The following is a 16,281-nucleotide window of genomic DNA, read 5'->3' as shown; positions in this document are numbered from 1 at the left end:
GGCAGAGCAGGCCCGGGGAACCGCAGCCCCGGTCCCGATGACCCCCCGCACCCTGCTGCCACGGGGGGAGGGCCGGTTCCCGCACGGCTCCCGCACCCCGCGGAACGCAGCCGTGCTGCTGCTGCCGCCCCCGCCCCGGCGGGGCCTCTGCCCGCCCCCGCTCCGCTCCCGCCACCTGCTGCCGCCCGGCCCCGCCGCGGGGGAGGCTGCCACGGGAAGGTGCCGCTGCCCCTACCGGTGCCGCCCCCTCCCATACACCGGGAAGGGAGGGGGAGGCCGCCGGCACCAAGCCGGGGCGGCGCGGGGGCTGCCGGCGAGACCCCCGGGGTTCCCGCCGCGGGGCGGAGGGTACCGGCGGGGGCTCACCTGGTACCGGCAGGGGCTCACCTGGTGCCGGCGGGGCTGTGGGGAGGGTCCCCGGGCGCCTCGCCCCCTCCGCCCGCCCCTCCCTGTGTCTCCGGTGCGCTCAGCAGCTGACACGCCGCCCGCTGCCGTGACTCCCGCCGCCGCTGTCGCAAAGCCCCCGGCCGCCGCGACTGACGGCAGGCAGAGCCGGCCGCGTCGCCATGGAAACCGGGCGGTGCGTCGGCAGCGGGAGGCGGGGGTGCCCGGGAGGGACGGGGGGGGAACCGGCCGGAGGTGCCCGGGGTGCAGGAGGAAAGGGGGGAGGACAGGCGGGAGGTGCGCGGGATGGGGGGTGGCACTTAGCGGGAGGGAGGGGGGGGGCACCTGGCGGGAGGTGCCCGGGGTGCGGGAGGGAGAGGGAGGCACTTGGCGGGAAGATGCCCGGGATGCGGGAGGGAGAGGGAGCGGGGGACACTGGCGGGGGGTGCCCGGGCTGCGGAAAGCTGGACTGGGCGGGGCTGGAGGGTCCGGCCCGGTGGGGGAAAAGTCGTCCCCGGTCCCGCCTCTCGGGGCACAGCTGGGGGAGAGGTGTTATCAGTAACCCGTATTTAGCAGTGACTGCGGGTCGGAACCGGTACCGCGGAAATGCGGCTGCTTCTGAGGGTGAAAATGCTGACCCTGCCGCCTGCGGGGCGTGAAATTGGTGCATGAAGCGTCTGCGGGGTGGATGCGGTGCGTGGGTCAGCAATGACGCTGCAAAAAGGGTTGCAGAACGTTCTGGGTTTAATTTCTGTTTTTCCCTAGTTTATCCGGGAACGTGGCTAATACGAGCACTTCCCTGACCCTTCGGTATTTCCCTTCCTCCTCCCCCCGTAATGCTTCTGAGCTTTTTACACCTTCTACTTTTTTCAGTCGCTATCATTTTGCTTTATAAAAAACCATAGTGTCAGACAACTGGAAGAACGCAGCGTGTAGTTTCTGCTAAAGTGTCATACCCGCTATGTCACGAAAATAGTGACAAATCCAGAACGATTTTTAAGTGACCGCATTTTGAGGGAACTCCTGCCTTGGAGGCTGAAATTTACAAGAGCTGAACTCGCTCTCAATGGGCCACCTGAGGACGTCCGGACGGCTACTGAATGTGTTTATGATGATTGCGACTGTGTTACCGTGTGTATTTGTGGATACTTGGGATAAGTGACACAACAGTCACAAGTGTTGATTCTCATGGTAATTGAGTGTTTTTCCCCACCCTGTGAGAGGTGCAGGTGACAGATGCCTGTCCCCAGCAGCAGCCCAGTTAGCATGGGAATGATTTAATGCTTTTCAGATGGGAAAACGGAGTTGCTCCAGTTGTCCTACAATAAGGAATTCCTGAAGCTGATCAATTTTATGCGGCATTATAACCAGAGAAGGTGTTTTGTTTCACTTTAACCTCTCTCTCACGTTTAAACTAGCTGCTACAAAAGGCTCCAGGGTGTTCTGGGGGTTACGGGAAGCACTGAGTTTTCTTAAAACAATGCGCTAATAAAAAATGTGAAAGGTGCCCATGGCGTTACTTTAAACACTGAGCATTACACAGCTTCACCTGGGCAGCCCAGCGAGCTGCTTGGCTGTGCCTGTGCGGGGCCCCAGCGCACCGCAACACCTCCTCTGCTCTGCTTCACCTCTTGCTAACAGAAGAAAACACATCGCGTTTTAAATTCCTACATTTCTAGAAGCTCTTCCGGCCAAAGCAGCTCCGCGGACACCGTGAGGCTCCTCGTTCCCGTAACGGGGACGGCCTCCAGCTCCCGTGACAGCTCAGCCATGCTCCTTAGCTGCTCCCGGCCGCCGTGCTCCAACGTTGCCCACCGGCAGGACCCGCGGCCGCGCTACAGCGGTGCAACGGCCGCCTCCCTCCTCCTGCCCTCACCCAAGATGGCTCCCGGCCCCCCTCATCTCCCCACGCCTCCCTCTGTCACAACGGCCGCCGCGCTCGCTCCCTGCCCTGTCTCAGGATGGCGGCTGCGGGCGGCCTCACGCCCCGCCCCAAGATGTCGGTGCCGCCGCCCCGGGGCCGGTAGCGGCGTGGCGGCGGCGCCTGCGCCCTGAGCCGAGCGGTGCATGCCGGGCGGCCTCTTCCCGCCGTGACGCTGCAGATAGCCAGGCCGGTACCGCTCCTGCAGCCCCTCTGTGCGGGACACGGCAGCCGCCGCCGCCGCCGCTCTCGTCCCCTCCCCTCCCTTCCCCGCCGAGGATGGTGGGCGTGAAGGTGATCGCCAACGACACCGAGTTCCAGCCCGAGCTCAGCGCTGCCGGTTCCCGCCTGGCGGTGGTGAAGTTCACCATGCGGGGGTAAGTGAGTGAGTGAGGGGGGGGGATAGGGGCTCCCGGGGCGCTTCTCCCGGTCACTGCAGCCCCGGGGCGGCAGCCGCCACACCGCCCCTGCCCCGGGGCCCTTCGCTAAGCAGCCGGGCCTGGCCCCGGCCCCGTCAGCCGCTCCCGCCCCGCTCTGGGGCTTGAGGAAGCTCCCGGGAGCGGGAGAAGGTCCGGGAGAGTGTCCCGGTGTTTCTTTGGGAGCGACACAAGGTTTTACAAGTGGTGCCGAGAGGCAGTCTCGGTCCGGGGAGTTAAGGAACCCGGACAGGGTTCGGGGGTTCTGGGCCCAGAGTGCTCCTCGTTGTTGTGCTGCTCCCGGCTGTTACTGCCCGTCCTCTTTTTTACTCTTTTCCCCCGTATTTAAATGCTCGCTCCGGTGCTCGGGGCTTGCAAGAATCCGGCCGAGTGCTGCCGGGGAAGCTGTGCTGGTGGAGAGGCGGCTGCGGAGGTCCCAGCGGTGCTGATGTGGGAGCTCTGCCCCGGGCTGCACCCTGCCAGGACCCTGCCTGCCTGCTGCAGGGCTTCCCAGGGTTTTTTTTTTTTTATAGGGTTTTGCTGTTTAATGACCTCTTTCCCAGCAAACTGAGTTAGGGGAATGTTCCTTTTGCAGGGATGTCTGTGCCAGCATGCTTCATGTGTATTGCAAGGTATAAGGTATAATAATGCAAAGGTATAATAATGAATAAATCCACATTTTCAACCAAGGTGTTTCAGTTGGATCAGCAGAAGTCGGCTCTGTTCTGGTTAAGTATGGTAGTAACTGGTTACAGGTGTAGTTAGTGGGGCTGGACACAGTAGGGATGTTGTGATTCCCTCTGACAGCTTGGTGCATCGTTACTGTTAAATATTTCAAGCCCTATGTAGAGGCTTTACAGGAGGTAACATGGAGTGCTAGGACTAGTTTTCTGCTAGGCTGTCTCTTTAGTTAGCAGGACTTTGGCTTGCAGTGAAAGATCCCAGAGCTAAATGCATTAGGTGGCAAATAAGTTTGTATCAATTAATAGGTGACACAAATCACGTGGCAGCGAAACTGTCTGAGGAAGTGGGAATTAACACTTCATGATGTGTTTCTAAATGTCAGTCTTAATTGTATCACCAGGATTGCTTGCCATCTGTCAGCCAGGTAGGAAGGTTATTTTTACACCTATCAAGGATATCTGTAAGAACTTGAATGTACCAATTCTATGTGGGGCAGACTTTTCTTTTTTTTCCCCAGAAAAAGATTGAGTTAACGGACAGTGTATTTTTATTTTTTTATTTTTTTTGTTCACAGATGTGGCCCTTGTTTAAGGATAGCTCCAGCTTTCAATGCTCTGAGTAATAAATACCCCCAGGCTACTTTTTTGGAAGTAGATGTACATCAGTGCCAGGTTGGTATTCAAAAACATATTTTCAGCATTAAGAGAGAAACTCACTAATGGAAAACCTGCAGAAAAACTGTTCAGACAGCATGGGGGGGAGTATCCTGTGGCTATTGACACATTTGTTCAGCCACAAACGTCTGCGTTGTGAGTTTCTCTAGAATTAGGTTATGCACAAAGATGTGAACAAACAACACTTTTATTTCAAAAAGTATTCTTGCAGTTATCACTGTCATGTCTTGCATCTAGGCAGTGTGCAGCTTAGCAGTCCCTGCTGCTTGTACTTGTTAGGTAACACCATTAGATGTAGCAGATAGCACCACCATGAACTGAAAAGAATAAGTCTTGCCAAGCGAGTATTGGCATAATTATTGAGCAAAATGAAAAATGCAATGCGCTGATATAATTAGCGGGGCTAGATTCCTCTCAAGTGCTACTCCACTGTTTTTTAACAGACAACAGTGTTGCAAATGAGCTATTGATTGACTTAAGGGTCGTTAACGAAATGTAACAATGTTATGTTGAAATGAAGTGCCTCGAATTACTACAAATTGTAATGAGATGAACATAAATGTGGTAACAACGTTTCTAAGTGACACTAAATTGTGGAAAGTTCTGCAAAAACTGCTGTGGATGCAGAACACGTCTGAATGCAGGTAGAAATCAAATGCAATTTACTTTCTATTGAAGCAGATTTCAGTTGCTTGGTGTGCAGGAACGTGGCTTGGGAGGGGGAAGGAACTTGTAAAATAAAGTGTTAAATTAAGGCATCCTCCAGTTCCTAGAGCCAAGTGAGTGGTATGATTTTTATGGTGTGCCAACAAACCTTTAGACAATGTGAGGCCCATTCAAAGAATGCCCTAATCTGTTAAAGGTTTAGGAGGATCTGAAGAATATAAATGACTTTAAAATCCTTGTCTGTGTTAAAGCTGTTTATGAAACAACAAATACTGTTTGTTATGTTTGAGGTGATGCATGTTGATTAATGTCTAGCCTGTGCATTCTTGCCTAGGTGAAACAAGGCGATGTTTCTGTCTACTGCGGGTAACACTCTGTTAGGTAACACTTGTAACTGATGTGTGTGTTCCAGGGAACAGCTGCTACCAATAATATCTCAGCAACACCAACATTTCTGTTTTTCCGAAACAAAGTGCGAATCGACCAATATCAAGGAGCAGATGCTGTGGGTTTAGAAGAGAAAATCAAACAGCACCTGGAGAATGATCCTGGGAACAGTGAAGATACAGATATCCCAAAAGGATATGTATGCATCTCTTCTTTAATGTTTACTTGAATGTTTAAAAGTTATCTGTTGCTTTCCAAGCCTCCTGTGACTCATGGAATAATATTACTTAAAGCAAAGGTGAAAGTTTCCCATGGCTTTGAGAAGATCACTTGCCTGGGTTTTCTTTTTCAGACAAATTTCAAAAATTAACATAGTTATTTATTAAGTGTGGTTATACAGTCGTAACTGTTTTAAGTAGAATCTCTATCCCTAGCCCATAGTTGTTAAAACAATGGACTTTGTTTTGTCATGAGCTTCTTGCTGCAGCTGCATCTTCTGTTGCTTTCCCTTTCCCAATCTGTCCTCCAAAAATGTTTTTTTTTAAGTGTAAAAAAAATGTCTCTGGGAAAAGACATAACAATGTGTTTTCAGGTTACCTCCAGGCAGCCTGTCTGGCAGCTGCACTAACACACACATGTAAATGAGAACTCTAATCTGACAAAACATTCTCCTGGAGCTGCTGTTTTAGGAGAGATTCTCCAGGCAGTCCTTGGTGTACTCCTTAAGGGAGGTTCTGTTCTGCCAGCAGGATGAACACAGCTATGGGCTGTATTGCATTGCACCTCCATAGCTGGAGTCTGCACCTTCCTTTGCATTAGCAAATCTAGTATGTTAAATTTAGTGTGTTAGATTAAATAAACCTGCAGAACCCAAGATTGTGTTGTTAAAGGCAAGATTGGGTTTATTGGAGGCTATATATTTTCAATTCATAGCTAGCTATATCCTACGAGGCAAACGTAAGCATGCAGCTCATCCAGAGGAGTAGTTTTCATTTAAGCAAACTGCCAGGGCACAGGGCACTTGAATTTCTTTCAGTTCAGCTGCTTGCTAACTGTTCCACAGCCCGTGTTGCACTTCCCTTTCAATGTGAATGCTCACATTTATAATTACTGCATGAATCCTCTGAGGAACTATGGGAATACCAAAAGGCAAAGGTTCAGCTTGTTAGCTTTGGAGCCCAGAACACTGAAAATCACTCAAGTAGCAAGTTCAGGTCTGCTGGGTTAAGTTAGTTTTTATACATGTGTTCTGCAATTTAAAGAATATTTTTTGGGAGGTCCATTTCTGGTTGGTTTTGGGTTTTTTTTTCCCCCATGATGCTGATCATGGCTCCAGTCTGCCAGTTTGTCTGTGTCGTGGTGTGCCTTACAACGCTCTAGTCTTGTTTATCAAAAGTCTACCTGAAAATTCTTTCTGTGCCCAGTTTCTTACTCTCAAAAGGGCAAGCACGTGTTCCAGGGCTGCAGGATTTGGCACGGAGGGGAGAAATGTTGTTAAGTTTTGAAGAGGATACATCCCAGTACTGTAGTGCTCGTAGCTTTTGTTTGTCACCTCCTTTGATATAAACCCCCGAGGTTTTCTGCGTGTCTTGTTCTTTTTAATCTGTTGAATGGGGAATTTCATTCATTCCGAGGCTGACAAATCCCAGGTGAGTTTGTGGCACACTTGTCCTGCACTCAGCAGTGGTGTTGCTGTTCCTTTCAGATGGATTTAATGCCCTTTATCAATAAAGCTGGCTGTGAGTGTCTGAACGAGAGCGACGAGCACGGGTTTGATAACTGCTTACGGAAAGACTCCACCTACCTGGAATCAGACTGTGATGAGCAGGTACAGCAGATACCCTGAAGGCAGATGTGTTTTCAGTGATTTTTTTCAGCAAGCAGTTCTTAAGGAGCACGTCTGCTTTGTGTTGTTCTGGTAGTACAAGTAAGGAGGGGTGGATGTGGTAGTAGGATGTAAGTGACATTAGTATACAAGGGTTGTAGCAGCATTTCTAGTTTCACATCCCTTTTATGTCTATGGAAAAAAATCCACGTGGTGTAGCATTTGCTGATCCTTTAAAGTGACAGACTAGTGCATGTGTGGAATATAGAGAAGATAAGCACTTCATTTTATTCCAAAGCTCAGACTTATTTCTAGTTAATTATTGTGCTGTGTTTGTTTTTAAGCATGTAGAAAACAGTGTTTAACAGCAACTTTTTTTTTTCCCCACAGCTGCTTATTACTGTAGCTTTTAGTCAACCTGTCAAGCTTTATTCTATGAAACTTCAGGGGCCAGATAATGGTGAGTGAAGTGTCTGTTTATTCGTATTTTGTGAAGCCAAACCTTTGCCCTTGTTTAGCTGGAGTTTCTGAAGATGACACTGTTGTCCAGGGAGGGGAGTCCCCCAGCAGCTTCAGTAATTTGTTGTAAATGAATTACATAACAAATTACTTCACTTATTTTTCACTGACCTCGTGAGAGCCACTTAAAGGTTTAGCTTAGTTTTTATGGTAGCTCAGTTATAATACAAAAATTACATAAAGTGTTCAGGTGTGATGGGACACAGCAAAACTATTATTTTTAGGCTTTTCATTGGATTATTTTTTTTCTGTGCAATTCTGCCTCTGACATGTTGGCAAGCAGTGCAGCTTTGGGTGTCCCTCTGTGTCCAGGCTGGTGAGTAGGATTGTCAGATAAGAGAGCAGAACTCCCGAAGCTGCTGTTTTCCTTGAGTGCTGTCTGGAGCCTGTGATAAGCAGGGCCTTCCCAAGCAGCATTTGGAAAATGTGTTTAAACAACAGGATATGTTTTTAACACAGGGCAAGGTCCAAAGTACATAAAAATCTTCATCAACCTCCCCCGCTCCATGGATTTTGAAGAGGCAGAAAGGAGTGAGCCAACCCAAGCCCTGGAGCTGACCCCAGATGATATAAAAGAGGATGGTATTGTCCAGCTTCGTTATGTCAAGTTTCAGAATGTTAACAGTGTAACTGTAAGTAAAGCTTCTCTCCTGGGCTTTAAAGCACTCTGCATGTTGGTTTCATTGCAGGGCTTTGTGCTTTTTCTCTGCCCATTGCACACTGCATGTTTTAGCAAAAAGCAGGTCAGGAATTCAAGGTGAGCCCAGGCCACGTGCATGCAGTGTCTCTGCTGGCCTCCTATGAGGTGTGGGGTTTGTTTCACCTCTACATTTCACTTCCTTCATCTGAGGAGTTGAGGAGAGAAGGAATCCAGTTCCTCAGCAATAGGAGTGCAGAAATTAAAGTGTCTTTAAACTCAGTACCTGCTCTCTGTGAGGGCTTTTAAATGCTGTAATCAAAGCTCCTTTGTCTCTTAATGAGCTCTCTAACACTCTTGCTGTAAGAGACTTTCCACAGAGTTCACATAGAGTTTTTCACAATGAAATGCAGGTGCAGTTCCTACTTTTCCATTTAACATCATGGGTTGCAGTGCAGTGTGTGCAGTGACTGGCTGGGTGCTGGAAGTGCTTTATCCTGGTACTGCTCAGCCCTGATTCCTTCAGTACCTTGAATTCTTATCTGTGGAAATGCTTTTCATGGCCTGAATTACTCATTTGCAAATGTATGGACTGGAGTTGATTGAATTAAACTGTGTTCTAGTGGCCTGGCCACAGAAAACACCAGTTTGTTATGAGCTGCACAACTCCAGGTTGTTGGATCCACCCTCAGTCTTTTCATCACACTTTTTCTTCTGTAGAAAGGTTTCTGGTGAATTTCCAAATGACTGGTTTTGGACTGCATTCTACATTAGTGAGCTATGTTCATGTTTAGTGATGTTTTAGTAAGATTTAATTTAAATTTCATGGAGGGCAAACCTAAATAACTCCTTTTCATTTGTAATTTCTGTGGAGTTACCCTTGCTACCAGCTTTGTCTTGCCCAAGATTGGTTGCACAGGATTATATTCTACAAAGCTGTGCTGACAAGTTTGTTTGAAACCTTAAAACAAGTTTATAGATTAGTATTCATGCTGTGAAACACAAAAGTGTCATCTGTAGTAGTAAACTGCACACGAGTGGTGTTAGGGACCTCAGCAAGCATAGGTGAATTGGTATCTTTATTTCAAAGTCAGATTCCAGTGAGTAGTGAACTGTCACTCCTTAGATCCTGCTTCAGGAAATTAATAGTGTTCTGTATAATCATTATCTAAAAATAGAGGAGAGCATTTTCTCTGGAGGTTCCAGAGGCCTTTGTGATGGGCAAAGGTGTTGATTTGGTTAGGACTTAACATTTTTGTGTTAGCTCAGGGATGGGCAGCTTACCTTAACTGTTGTGTCTGGGCTTTTTTTTCTTCAGTTGTTTGTCCAATCCAATCATGGTGATGAGGAGACAACAAGAATCACATACTTCACGTTTATTGGAACTCCAGTCCAAGCAACAAATATGAATGACTTCAAACGAGTGAGTCCTCCTGCTTAAAAAACACTTCAGAATGTTTTAAACCTACTCAAGACAGGGCTGATGGGACAAATACCCTTGCTTGTTACTACAGCTCTACAACTTGTTATAGTTTTGGCATCCAAAAGAAAATGTATAGCTTTATCTTAGAGATCTTTGGTCCTGCTTACACGTTTTTGTTCATCAGCTTTGTAAAAATAACTGGAAAGAACAGAAACCTGAGGGACTGTCAAGTTATATACACTATAGAAAACATTTAATTTTAACAGCTGTGAGATTTGTGTCTTGATTTGAAACTTGCTTTCTGGTGGTGTGCAGGAAGTAGAGAAGCAATTGCACGTGCAGATTAAACAGATTCCTTGTGACTTCTGCTTTGAAGGATTTTATTGGCAGGGTGATAAGCTTGAGATCTGAAAAATATTTAGTCACAAGGTGTCTGTTACATTAAACATCTCTGATCTTTAAAGAGGAAATAAAGAAGCAAACAACTTGTTTCAGTTTGCCTTTAGACACACCCAGTGCTGAATGGTGAGGCACTCTCAAATCTTAATTTTTTGGGATTTTTTGAGACTGTGAAATGGGTTTGAGAGGATCAAAATTTCAAAGCTACTTACAACTTCTTCACAATGTAATAACTCTCTTCAAAGTAAGCTGCTTTAAAACTTAGTAGCCTTTGGAAAAAGGACACCTAGGTAGGTGACCTGAAATATTGAAAGCACCACAGAATTCTTTATACAAATAACCTGTAACTTCAGAAGGTTAAAAACACTAACCAACATGTCACATACTTGGAAGTTTTAACATCAAAACTTGATCTTAACTTCTATGTATAATACTTAATCTTATTACTTAATTGCAGGTAATTATGTAAATAAACAGAAGCTTAACAGTTTTTGCCACTTTTCAATGAAACCAAGTAATCGAGAAAGTTGCTCTAATGTGCTAAAATTAACTTGATATCAATTTTAGACCTTCCTAATATAGCCCTTCCAATTATCTCAAAACTAGAAATACACTAATTAATTCACAGCCTGCTTACATTTTTTAATTCAGCTTTTTTGCCTGTACTTGCAGCCCCTGCAAAGAGTTGTGCAAGTGCTCTTTGAACATGGTTCATCTGCAGCACTTTCTGGCACTGTTCTGAGGGGGCAGGGACTCTGGCTCAGGATTTCACCTCTGTCTCCCTTCCAGTTCCCTGTAAAGTAGTTTTGATTTCTTCTTTCCCACACGTACCCTCTTTAAACCTGACCAGGTTAATTTTATTTTATTTTTTTTTAATTGATAGTCACGAATGGGGTCAAGCACTTAGTAAGGCAATTCAGGTTTCTGTATTTTTTTGTAAAATGTTCTGTAGGTTTGAGACCAGTGCTGAGCCTGCACAACATGAGTTTCCTGCAGCATTTTAGTTGCTTGGCTGCTGATTCCCAGGTGCCCTCACAGAGCCCTCTGGAGGCATTCAGAGCAGTGGGAGGCTTTGGGGGCTCAGCCCTCCCCCTGGGGTGGGTACAGATCCCCAGGGATCAGATCTAGAGGCAGTGGGGATGCTGGAAAGTGAAGTTTTGGTGTCCTTCAGGTCTGCAGTGAGCTTTGTGTTGGGGTGGGAGGGGTGCAGGGCTGTGTGTGCCCCCAGGAGCTGGGTGGAACAACCTGGAATCAGGCAGTGCAGGGCTAGGAAGTGGCTAAGCCTGTCCCACCTCAGCTGCTCAGCACTGGCTGCAGTATTCCTGTTTAGCTTCCTGAACGTGGTGGTTTCATATCAGGCTGTTAAAATATTTTTTGGTAACAAATGGGATTGGCAGTCTGGCAGAGCTGCAGGAATTTTAACTTGGGTTTCCTCTCTCCCAGTGATCCTGCCAGCTCTGAAACCTTAATATAGCGTTGGGCATTAATTATTTTTAGGCTTGTAGATTTGCTGGGAAACCTTATTTTCCCTTTTATCTCCTTGAGTAGTTACCCACACTGCTCTTCACTGCTTTCATCTGTCTCACTGCCTCATCTCAGTCTGTCTCCACTGTTCATATTTCTCTGCTAATTACGTAGAAATAGTATTGCAATGATTAACAAGATGGGGAGATGCTTTTTCTCCTTGAGTTTGAGAAGTGTTTGTAAGAAACTTGTTAAATATCTTATTTGAAGGGCTTGGATGAAGCTGTGGACACGAATGTGATTCCAGTCCTGTTTCTGTGGTGGATCACATTGCTGCTCACTTGATTGTGTGCACATTAAGTGCCAAAGTGGAAAAAAACCAACCCTGGTTTGAACAGCTCCTGCTAAGGATCAGGCTGATTCGTTTTGCTTCCCAAGTGAGGTGGGATCTGAATGCAGCTTCCTGCTCAGCACTCGAGTGCATAATTGCAGCTCCCATGTCCTTCAGACTCCTATTTGCTTCTGTAGTGCTCTGCTAATGCCAACTCTGCTGCAGGAAGAGTCTCCTTCTTGATCAGGGAGTCAGTTCATGAATTTAATATAAATGAGGCATGGTTTCCATTAATTATACTGTCAGACACAAAGCTAAAATACATCTGCTCTGAAAAAAACCCCATAAGTCCCCAGGTGTAGTTAAGTCAGACCTTTATTGGTGACTTTTTATTGGACATACATAGAGTCCTGGGACAGCCCAGCTTGGAAGGGACCTCAGAAGCTCACCTGGCCCCAGCTTTCATGGGAAAGAAAGCCTAAAGGAGATTATCCAGCACCTTGGCCAATCCCATCTTGAAAAATCTCCAGCTGTGGGGGCTCTGCCACCTCCCTCTGGAGGTTGGTCCTGGTTTATTTGTCTTGCTGGACTAAAATGTCTCATTTTGTTACATGTAGTTGGTATTGCTGGACTGGGAGAGTGAAGTTAGGAAAGCTGCTTCCAAACTTATGTTAATATATTGTGTGTATCCTGCTTCTTACACAACTTGATTTTTTTTTTTTTTATCCTCTTGGGAGAAGTCTTCAGAATGACAGAGAAGTTTCTTGGCCACACAAGAAAGATGTAAGGTGTAACTATCTGGCCCTGCAGACTGCACTGGTAATAGGTTGCATTTGAGATTTGCTGTAGGTGCTCAGCTGGACTGCCTTGCTGGGCAGGCAGCTAAAGGTGTGAGTTCTGGTTTCCACAGAATTTATTGACTGGATTAGTTAAGTAGGTTCCAGTGAGTCTTATGGTGAAGCTGTAAACATGCTTTTTGTTTTGGCAAGAGCAGCAGTTGATGTCCAGTGTAGTTCTTGCTTATTTCTGGTATTCATGAATAAAACACCTCTGCTCAGTTTTGAGGTGGGAGCACAGATGAGCATTGGCAGGTTTGGGGTTTTTTTGTCCCCTCTGGAATGAAGGCTTGCTTTCTCCTCAGAGCTGTTTACGTGCAAAAAAGCTGCTGCTTTTTTATCCTTGTAACATTTTGTTTGGTTTTCAGCCTAACTTTCTATTTCTAAAGAACTAAAAAGGCAGAAGAATTAAAAAAATAACACTAAGGCTGAAGTGCTCTTGCACTGCTGCCTTCCTTGCTCCCTCTGCTCACCCAGCACCTCTTTCACCCTTTCCACAATCTCAGCACTGATGCAAGAGTCACCTCCTCCCATCATGAACAGTCTTCTCTACCTTCTGACTCATCAGCTCATCTTACCTTAAACACTTCTCTTTACTTTTCAGTTTAACAAATTTCTGCCCCACAGAACTCCCTGTTTTAGAGGCACACCATGCTGTGATCCTCCAGGTCACTTCCTGCAACTCAGTTTTCAGCCTCTGCTGAATTTTGTGAAGCTGTTTGAGATGCAGCCCGTGAATGCTCTACTAAAACCTTAGTATTTTAAATCCTGGTGGAGCTCTGTCCTTCCTTGTTGTGACCTGGCAGCAAGCAGTAGGCAAGCCAGAAGGGGCTGCAAACTTTTTATTGTCCCTCCTGTGGCACTGGGCTCAGGTGAGTGTCTGTCCATGGGTGGCCTCATCAGGTTCTCCAACAGCATCACACTGATTTTACTTGTGTGACCTCTGAATATATCTTTAAAAAAAAAAAACAAAAACAAAGCCAACTCTCCTCCAGAAGGTTCAGTGAGAAAGTTTTCCAGTCCTCCTCTGGATAATGAGCCCTGGAGTTGGCTGCTGTGTGTTGGTCACTGCCAGGCTCTGGGCTGATGCTTGGGAAAGAGCCAAAGGTTTGAAGAAAAGCCAGCTCCAAAACTGTCCCCTTTTGTGTGGGAATTACAGGCTGTGTGTAACCACTGCTGCAGAAGGCACTAGATGGCAGTTTTTTCTGTAAAAGGAAGGAAACTTCATCTGCTTCTGGGAAGAGAATGATGACAGTTGTTTGGTTGAAGTTTAAAGAGCCCGTTTGCTTTTGGCAAGGTGGAGTGGGATGGTCAGAAACTGGGTTTTTTTGGCCTGTGATGATAATTATCCATATCAGTGTGATTGATTTTCACAGATAATACACATGGGCGAGTTGTCCATTTCTGCCTCAGACTGGTATAGCAATATTTCTCACTGATGTTCCACACTTGCTAACATCTAATCTTTAATCTTTTAATTGTGTTTTTTTTTCTTTTTCTTTTTTTTTTTTTTCTTTTTGCTTAATCTGTGTGTGAACACAGTTTGGTGCTTTGGAAACACAAAGAATAAATATTGCTCTTGACAAGTTTAACTTTTTTAAAACTTGATTAATTGGATATTAATGCAAGTAATTGGGCTTCTGGTTAATTTTTTCTTTACTCATGTTGTCTAATTGGAACTTTCCTGACCTTAAGCATTACCAAGCACGAAATTGCAGCTTGGTAAATTCTCCTGGTCAGGGGTTCCTTGGAGGTGAAAATGGTCTTTAGAAGTGCTTTTCATCAGTAGGTCTCAATTGCTGTGTGGTGGTGATAACTTAGCTGACCAAAAGCAGCTGGATAATGAAAAATTCTCCTCCTTGAAGGCTGAGAAAAACGCAAATAGGGGAAAGATCAGGAAGAAGACTGAGTGGGTCCAGAGAGTTCCCTGGGTTGGGGTGCTGGGTGCTTTGGGGTTTGTTTTTTTTTGTTTTCCTTTTTCCCCCTAGTTCTATAAGTCACTGTTGGCTATCTGGATCTTACTGTCACTCAACTGGTTGAATACAGAAGAGGTTTTACTGCTTTCTTTTCATTATTACAAGCAGTAGTGGGAAGGTCTGGGTGCTCCATCAGTGACATCTTCAAATCCCCGCTGATGGCAGCTCTGGCTGCACCTTTCCAGTTGGATGGAAGTGACTTGGGAATTGGTGCCTCACCCAAGTTGCAGTTTGAAGTCTTTGACTTTCAGACTTACTTTCTTTTTATTTTGGCTTGGCTTATAAATGGATGGTTTTGTTTTTTTTCAAGGCCCTGCAAGAGCACTAGGATTATGTCTCAGGCTTTTCAGAGAGGTGACTAAAATGTCTGAAATGGTGACTAAAATGGGAGTTTCCTGCTCCCAGGATTTTGTGTTGATACCTTAGGGAAAGGGCTGGATTTCCCCTCTGCAGGGACCTGACTCCTGCACTTGCTGCTGACTGGCAAAGCAGCTCCCCAGGGGCTGGTGGCACTGCTGATCCTTTTGGGAAAGGGAAGCAGTAAGCTGGTTCTGGATGGGAAGGAGACAGGAAGGAATAATGCTCTGACAAGGCTGTAGCTGAGAATCAGGTGACTTGCAGATTTCTTGGTGTGTTGGAACTGCAATGGAAGGCAGTGTCCCTGGTGAGGGACATAGCAAGGATGCTCAGGGCAATGAGCAGACTCAGAACTGAGCACCCAGTGGCTCTCTTCCCACTGCAGTGTTTTACACAGTGTATTAGGGGTGAATGCCTGGTATATAACATGTATTTTGAAGTGTGTTCCATTCTGTTGTTCTGTAGGACTGTGCTCTAACTCCTCTCCAGCTGAGGCTGCTGCTTTGCTGTCTCTATGGGCACTAAAGCCAAAGCTTCTGGAGTGTCTTGCAGCCCTGTCCCTTCCCCAGGGAAGCACAGCTTCTGCAAGAGCTGCAGCACTGCATGCCCCAGTGCTTTGCCTCACTTGGAAGCCCAGTTTGTTTGGTTTAAGACTTAACAAAAAAGCCCTGCCAAGCATGTTTAAACACAGCTTCTGTTTTTTCTCTTATCAGGTAGTTGGCAAAAAAGGAGAGAGCCACTAGGAAGCAAGAGACACTGGAAGGCCTTACTGCAATCAAAGAGATCTTCACTTTTATCTACAACTCCTGGATAATTGCTTGACCATAACCAGAGACTGTCAATCTGTTTCATTTAATGCCATTACCAATAAATCATTGCTTTTGTTGAGATAGAATTTCTCTAGTGTGTTTCTGTTGTAATTCTCGTACATGTATTTGTAAATAAAATTCATTACTTTTGCCAAATTTAATTTTGTTATTCTAGTAACTGTGGCTCTTCCTTTGTTCCCTTTAAACTTCAGAACTCCACGGCTTATCTTTAGTAACAGCAGACAGAATGTAGCTTGTGTTTGTTGGGAGAGTTTAAAAGGTCAAATATAAGTGAAACAGAAGTGGCCCTGGGAGGCCATCTGAAAATAAAACCCAAGCTACTTTCTTGCAAGACCAAGTGAACCTCAGATCCTTGTTCCTGCAAAGCACGGGTGCTTCTTGGGTAGGAATAACTCCACCTGTCTTGGAAATTTCCATTTCCTCTCCTCCCCCTGAAAAAGCAGAGGAGGGGAAGCATATTTTGTGTTACCTTTCCATTAATGTGCAGATCTGTCCTAAGTGGTGTGCTGGTGCCAGCTGGGTGGCCCTGAGAACCTGCAGACTTTTGAAAGT

At 46.3% G+C, this 16,281-nt stretch overlaps 2 protein-coding genes across 4 annotated transcripts in view; one reads left to right on the top strand and one right to left on the bottom strand.

The window, feature by feature from the left end:
* Nucleotides 1-570, bottom strand: part of WDR7 (WD repeat domain 7) — an 82,118-nt gene extending 81,548 nt beyond the window's left edge. The window contains exon 1 of one of the 2 annotated variants that reach the window (XM_071729809.1): nucleotides 388-570. The gene's annotated coding sequence lies outside the window, so the exon portion shown is untranslated. The remainder of the gene's footprint in view (nucleotides 1-387) is intronic. The other variant, XM_071729808.1, reaches the window with a different exon arrangement.
* A 1,739-nt stretch (nucleotides 571-2,309) lies between these two features.
* TXNL1 (thioredoxin like 1) lies at nucleotides 2,310-15,869 on the top strand. Of its 2 annotated transcripts, XM_071729811.1 has the most exons (9): nucleotides 2,310-2,682; nucleotides 3,980-4,076; nucleotides 5,158-5,331; nucleotides 6,838-6,960; nucleotides 7,348-7,417; nucleotides 7,936-8,108; nucleotides 9,432-9,536; nucleotides 13,943-13,983; nucleotides 15,613-15,794. In XM_071729811.1, the coding sequence occupies exons 1-9, from the start codon at nucleotides 2,585-2,587 to the stop codon at nucleotides 15,614-15,616; spliced, it is 885 nt and encodes a 294-aa protein (XP_071585912.1). In that variant the 5' UTR covers nucleotides 2,310-2,584; the 3' UTR covers nucleotides 15,617-15,794. The 2 variants fall into 2 exon arrangements, with proteins under 2 accessions (XP_071585912.1, XP_071585911.1); XM_071729810.1 differs by lacking the exon at nucleotides 13,943-13,983 and having other exon boundaries at nucleotides 2,442-2,682; nucleotides 15,613-15,869.
* Nucleotides 15,870-16,281: the final 412 nt, after the last annotated feature.

The sequence above is a fragment of the Heliangelus exortis genome, chromosome W (genome assembly GCF_036169615.1).
Source record: "Heliangelus exortis chromosome W, bHelExo1.hap1, whole genome shotgun sequence".
Lineage (NCBI taxonomy): Eukaryota > Metazoa > Chordata > Aves > Apodiformes > Trochilidae > Heliangelus > Heliangelus exortis.
This window is presented reverse-complemented; position numbering and strand designations above follow the sequence as displayed.